The following is a 6,939-nucleotide window of genomic DNA, read 5'->3' on the forward strand; positions in this document are numbered from 1 at the left end:
AGATTGGTCAAGTCGTCACGCATCCCATAGCTCCCAAGTCAGCTAATATTTAGTACCTGTCAAATCTGCTCCCCATTATGGTTCACCACAGGTGTTCACGAATACACTGTCAACCACGAGGTTGAGTAGGAATAGCTAAACAACAACAATAAATGAATACAAGACAATATCGAATGCAAATGCAATGCATGCTCATGATCAATCCTCCGACGCTCCCGTTCATCCCGCCAATCCCTGGCCGGGGTAATCTCAATAACATCTCAGAGACAAGTCCTGCAGAACCAGAGCCTGGGGAAACCAATGAAAGTGCTCATGATATGATATGGAAACAATATACTTACCGTCCCAGATATGAGGCTGGGGAAACCAAATCAATATAAACATCTCAGTCACGAGCTGAGGTAGTCAATAATCAAATCATCTCAGTCACAAGCTGAGGTAGTCATTAGAGAATATATCTCAATGCAACCAACTAACAATCATATATCATCCATCACAATTCCAAATAATTCAACCAGTAAAATTAGATAATACCATTCAACTAAACATTAAAGTGATTGAGTAGCTATCCTACCTGTATAGGAAAGCGGCTAAACAAAATCCAAGTAGCAAAGCACATGAATCCAAGCAACAAAACCCGTCTCACAAAAGCGTCATCAATTAACCTTAAGCTGAAAAAAGATGAACAAGCTCCTTATCTCTCTATTCTCCTTCTCTCTCTCTCTCTCTCTCTCTCTCTCTCTCTATCTCTCTCTATATATATATATATATATATATATATATATATATATATATATATATATATATATATATATATATATATATATATATATATATATATATATATATTTTATGTTTTGTGAAAGTGAATAAAACTTGTGGTTTGCTATTGTATATATAGTAGTAAGGTAGTATCGTTTTAGGAAAGTTTATAAGTTGTAAGATATAATAATATTATAATAAAATATTTATGGCAGGTAAAATAAATAAATAAATAAATAATAATAATAATAATAATAATAATAATAATAATAATAATAATAATAATAATAATAATAATAATAATAATAATAATAATAATAATCATAATAATAATGGGATATAATATTATATTATTATGAATATTATAGTAAGGTGCGAAATTATGAAACTAATTAGCGCGTAACATCACTCAGCGAGTTCAGCTTTACGCACTGATTTTCAAACAGCTGTCATTTCTTCGTTACTGATCGGAATCAAGCTTGTGACCATGCGTTGGAAAGCTAAGACAATAAGATTTCACCTCCAATTTGAATAAATCTCATAGAAGCTGTAAAACTCTAGATATTTCCGTTTCAAATTACCCCTAAAACAAGTGATCATATTTCCGTAATTGGCACATTTGTGCAAGCTTCCTATTAACCTTTCATAGTCTACCTTGTACTTTAGACACACACACAAAGGTCATATAACCATAAAATATGAGGGGTATTACAGTCTTCCCTCCTTAAAATGAACTTCGTCCTCGAAGTTCGCGCATACTAACAACCACTCAAAACCCATTCCACCTAGACCCTGCATGCTAATCAAAATGTTCTCACTGCTAACTCACATTATGACGCCACTTACACATATTACCCAACATATATACCATTAACTTCAGTAGTATTACAAGGAGGGACACCAAATCCATATGGGGTATACTCGGTACCCCACAACCAGGGTATGGGAGTAGGAAGCCATGTAGAACAACAGTTGTAGGATATCAAGTCCCTACTCAGCAAGGTTCCAGGGTTACCACGTCCCATGGAGGTGGCAACCCCAGAGTGCTATGCAGATTCCCCCTTTGTGGATAGCATTGCCATCGTTAGCATGCCAAAGGGGTTCACCACGCCAACAATGACGTATGATGGAACAGAGGATCCGCTGGAGCACATCAACCAGTACAAACAAAAAATGATGGTGGTCGCAGCAACAGAGCCTGAAAAGGAGGCATGTATGTGCAAGGGATTCGGTTCCACCTTGTCAGGAGCCGCACTCCAGTGGTTCGTTAACCTTCCCAACAAGTCTATTTCCAGTTTCGCGGGGTTAGAAACGTTTTTAATCAGCAGTTTGCCAGCAGTCGCAAGCCAGAAAAATTATCCAGTGATCTATACCGGATCGACCAGAGGTTCGAGGAGTCCACCAGGGATTATCTCGCTAGATTCAATGTGGAAAAAATATCTATCCCTAGGTGCGATCCTACAACAGTAGTCAATGCCTTCAGAAGAGGACTGCATCGCGACTCTGATTTGTACAAAGATCTCACCAAGCACCCATGCGCCACCTTCGAGGAAGTCAAACAAATGGCAGAGGCTACTTATCGCCTAGAGGAGGATGAGGATAGAAGGGACCATGCGGAACAGTCGTCCATGGAAAAATCACAACAGAGAAGAAGAACGAAATAGCCAAACCCTACAACAAGAACACAGTGAACAAAGTCTTAGGAGAAACAGAGAGCACCGAGGCTCCACCTAAGCTCAGCGAGAATGGGTTCAGCACTGGACTTGCTAGGGTATTGAAGGCAATCAGGGAACTAGGGCAGAGGGCCAGGTGGCCTAAGAAGCCTACCCTTAGGGAGAACGACAGAAGAGATGCCATCAAAAGGTGTGAATACCACAACGATATTGGCCACAATACAGAAGATTATGTAGTACTACGAAAGGAAGTAAAGCACCTCTACAGTGCTGGATGCTTGGATCACCTGCTCCCCAAGGGAGCGAAATCTGGAAAGGTCAATACTGCTGACCAGGCCCAACCATCCCCACCTCCACCTTACTCAAAGGTCGTGAGCGTCATCACAGGAGGATCGTAAATATGTGGTCTCACTTATTCAGCAGCAAAGCGCCATGCAACCGAGACCAAAGGAGATAAACCAGAGTTCTCCCTTAGGGTCAGCAGACAGGATCTACCGGCAATCACATTTGACGAGGCAGACATACCCGATGAGGTAGAACACCACCATGACGCCTTGATCATTACGCTTTCCATAGGGAAGTGCCTTATTAAAAAGATATTTGTAGATACAGGAAGCTCTGTGAACCTCATAATGCTGGAAACCTTGAAGAACATGGGGTTCAATGAGAAAGACCTGGTGCAGAAGGCAGTACCCTTGGTAGGCTTCAGCGGAGAAACTAAACAATCCCTTGGAGAAATAGTGATTCCTACCTTTGCAGAGGGTATGAACAGTCATGTACGGTACTTGTTCATTGATGGTCCTCAAATTATAACGTGATACTTGGCAGGCCTTGGATCCATGAAATAAAAGCGGTACCATCAACGTACCATAAGATCCTGAAGTTGCCTACACCCTGGGGGGGTACAGGAGATACGGGGAGATCAAAATATCGCTCGGGATTGCTACAAGAACGCTCTGAAACCCACTACAGCTGGTCCAGCATAGCAATTACAGACACTGTGCGTCCAGAGGGAGTATATCACACCTCCCTAGGAGGAACTCGACGAAGTAGTCCTGGACCCACAGTTTCCAACAAGAACAGTGCTGGTGGGAGCTAATTGTGCAGATAACATCCGTGAGCAGATAATCGAATTTCTACGTACTAACATGGATTGTTTCGCCAGGTCCCATAGCGACATGATTGGCATAGATCCAAGTGTAATTACACACTGGTTAAATGTAGACCCCAGCTTTCCTCCAGTCCAACAGAAAAGGCGGAAATTTGCTCCTGGAAGGAACGAGGTGATAAACCAGGAGGTAGACAACCTCCTGACAGCAGGCAAGATCAGGGAAGTTAACTACCCAGAATAGCTCTCGAATGTTGTGGTGGTACCCAAGAAGAACAACAAGTGGAGAGTATGTGTTGATTTCACATATCTTAACAAAGCTTGCCCAAAAGACCTGTTCCCCCTGCCGCACATCGATTCCATGGTAGACGCAACAACAAGGTATGAGCTACTTACCTTCCTTGACGCCTGGAGTGGGTACAACCAGATAAAAATGGACCCTAAGGATCAGGAGAAAACAGCCTTTAGATCTGACAGAGGCCTTTACTGCTACAATGTGATACCTTTTGGCCTCAAAAATGCTGGTTCCACCTATCAACGCCTGGTGAACAGAATGTTCAAGGAGGAGATAGGGAGAACAATGGAAGTCTACATTGACGATATGGTAGTCAAATCTGAGAAGGCAGGACAACACATGTTCCACCTGGAAAATACCTTCTCGATCCTCAAAAAATACCATATGAAGCTGAACCCCCTGAAATGCACTTTTGGAGTCTCCTTGGGGAAATTCCTGGGGTACTTGGTAACGCAAAGAGGGATAGAGGCCAGCTCGGAGCAAATCAAAGCATTCCTCCAGTTAGAATCTCCTCAAAAGCCAAAGGACGTACAGAGGCTCACAAGACGAGTAGCAGCCCTAAACCGGTTCATATAAAGTTCTTCAGACAGGTGCCGACTGTTCTATGACATCTTGAGGAAGAGCCAGAAGTTTGAATGGACGCCGGAGCATGAAAAGGCGTTTGGGGAACTCAAGCAGTACCTAAGCACCCCTTCTCTTCTCTCCAAGCCAGAACAGGGAGAACCACTGTACTTGTATCTGTCAGTAATAGAGGCGGCTGTAAGCGCTGTACTGGTACGAGAGCACGAAGGTATGCAGAAACCAGTATACTATATAAGCAAGTCTCTGTTACCTGCAGAGACCAGGTACACATCTCTAGAAAAACTCGTTTTAGCACTTGTAACTGCTTCGTACAAATTGCGTCCCTATTTTGAGTCACATACAATTTCAGTCATGACTAACTACCCCCTGAGAACCATAATGAGGAAACCCGAACTGTCAGGGAGAATGGTTAAGTGGTATGTCCACCTAAGTGGGTACGACCTAAAATTTGAACCCCGAACAGCCATAAAGTCCCAAGCCCTAGCTAACTTTGTGTCAGACTTTAGTCCCACCCTTCATGAACAAGGCGATAGTGAAATCTTGACCCTAGTGAGGCTAAAAGGGAGCAGGTATGGGAATTACATGTTGATGGGGCATCCAACACGAAGGGAGCAGGGGTAGGGCTTGTCCTGAAATCACCTCAGGGGTAACAGATAATAAAGGCAGTACGGTGCGAGTTCAAAGCAACGAATAACGAGGCTGAATACGAGGCCCTAATCTTAGGACTCCAATTAGCCTTAGAAATGCAAATCAACCACATGAAGGTGTATAGTGACTCCCAACTGATTGTCAACCACGTGAATAACGTGTATACGGCCAGGGATCCTAAAATGGTAGCCTACCTGGAAGTGGCGAAGGAGCTCAAACTCCGCTTTGCCTCCTTCCACATCCAGAAGATACCAAGGGACCAGAATAATGAAGCTGATGCTCTCGCCACCCTGGGAGCAGCCTTCACTCCAGGGGTAGTGGGTTCTATACGATTCATCCTTATCATGAAACTTGTCGTATGCCAGAATGAATAGCAGAACTCCAGCAAGGGTGCAACCAACCAGTGGACATACGAAGCGGGGATACTGTGTACTACCACACCCCAGGAAGAAACTGATGATTGGCGCAAGCCTTACATTAGTTGGCTACGCGATGAGGTATTGCCACCTGACCAGAAAGACGCTAGGAGCTTCAAAATGAAATCCTCCAGATTCGTACTCATTGATGGTATCCTATAAAGGAAGTCCTTGGCAGGACCCTATCTGAGGTGCTTGAGCATACATGAGGCACAGGCAGTAATGTGTGATATCCACAGTGGTGATTGTGGAAATCACACAGGGGGTAGGAGCCTGTCCAACAAGACACTAAGACAGGGTTATTACTGGCCTACCATGAGGAAGGACGCCATAGATTACGTTAAGAAATGCGAAGAGTGCCAAAGGCACGCTCCTGTCAGCCACCAACCTGCAGAACATATGCATCCGATCATCTCGCCTTGGCCTTTTATGAAATGGGGAATGGACATTGTGGGACCATTACCTCGTGCTTCTGGAAACAGGACGTACATGCTGGCAATGACGAACTACTTCTCTAAATGGATAGAGGCATAAGCTTTCCCTCAAATCCTGGAGAAGCATGTGATATCTTTCATCAAGAGGAACATAGTCAGCAGATACGACATCCCTTCAGAAATCATATGTGACAACGGGTCACAATTCATATCCAACAGAACGGAAGACTACTGCGCCAGGTGGAACATCAAGCTGTTTAAGTCTACCCCTAGGAATCCACAGTCCAACGGTTAGGCAGAATCCAACAACAAGATAGTAATGAACAACCTCAAAAGAAGGCTGGAGGAGATAGGAGCCAACTGGGCAGATGAGCTCCAATTCGTACTGTGGTCTGATAGAACCACCCCCAAAGTGGCAATAGGTCAAACACCATTCAGTCTGGTATATGGGGCCGAGGCAGTTATTCTTTCTGAGGTGCATATACTGATGCATCAATATTCCAATGCCGCCGAAGAGAGGAACCGGGTAGAAATGGCCAGCAGCCTGGATATCATTGATGAGCTAAGAGCCATCGCCCAAATCAGGATGGCAGCCTACAAACATACAGCAGCCAGGACTTACAACAAAAACGTAAGATTAAGAACACTGCAGGTAGGGGACCTGGTACTCAGGAAGGTATTCCCAAACAACAAGAATCAGAGTGCAGGTAAATTCGCCTACAACTGGGAAGGTCCCTACCGCATAGAAGGCATCGTGGCCAATGGGGCATACAAGTTGGAGACTATGAATGGGGAAGCTGTCCCTAGATCCTAGACCATCATTCACCTTAAAAAGTATTATGTCTGAGGTTCCAGGTGCAGGACCCAGGAGTTCCACCTCCAACAGGTGCATCCCAGGACCTTTGAATCCTAGCATTCAGTACTCCAGAAACCTTAGAACACGAACTAACTTGCTAAAAGTGTCTTTGATTAAGCAGCTATCTCTTGAAGGAGAACAACCCCAGAACCCACTTGCTGGAGC

General features: G+C 44.0%; 2 protein-coding genes across 2 annotated transcripts; both read left to right on the top strand.

Moving 5' to 3' along the window:
• The first annotated feature begins 1,785 nt into the window (after positions 1-1,785).
• Positions 1,786-3,787, top strand: LOC141630772 (uncharacterized). Its single transcript, XM_074443529.1, has 4 exons — positions 1,786-2,212; positions 2,409-2,702; positions 2,856-3,216; positions 3,601-3,787. Exons 1-4 carry the CDS (start codon positions 1,786-1,788, stop codon positions 3,785-3,787), a joined length of 1,269 nt encoding a protein of 422 aa, XP_074299630.1.
• Positions 3,788-6,237: 2,450 nt separating this feature from the next.
• LOC141630773 (uncharacterized) lies at positions 6,238-6,732 on the top strand. The gene has a single exon (XM_074443530.1). It carries the CDS (start codon positions 6,238-6,240, stop codon positions 6,730-6,732), a length of 495 nt encoding a protein of 164 aa, XP_074299631.1.
• The last annotated feature ends 207 nt before the right edge of the window (positions 6,733-6,939 follow it).

This window comes from Silene latifolia, chromosome Y (assembly GCF_048544455.1).
Source record: "Silene latifolia isolate original U9 population chromosome Y, ASM4854445v1, whole genome shotgun sequence".
NCBI classification, from domain to species: domain Eukaryota; kingdom Viridiplantae; phylum Streptophyta; class Magnoliopsida; order Caryophyllales; family Caryophyllaceae; genus Silene; species Silene latifolia.

Coding starts and splice junctions, on each gene's coding strand:
- LOC141630772 (XM_074443529.1), top strand. CDS start 1,786: ATGGAGGTGGCAACCCCAGAGTGCTATGCAGATTCCCCCTTTGTGGAT. Junction 2,703..2,855: donor GGAAGTAAAGCACCTCTACA/GTGCTGGATGCT, acceptor TCACTTATTCAG/CAGCAAAGCGCCATGCAACC. Junction 3,217..3,600: donor GGTATGAACAGTCATGTACG/GTACTTGTTCAT, acceptor TTGTTTCGCCAG/GTCCCATAGCGACATGATTG.
- LOC141630773 (XM_074443530.1), top strand. CDS start 6,238: ATGAACAACCTCAAAAGAAGGCTGGAGGAGATAGGAGCCAACTGGGCA.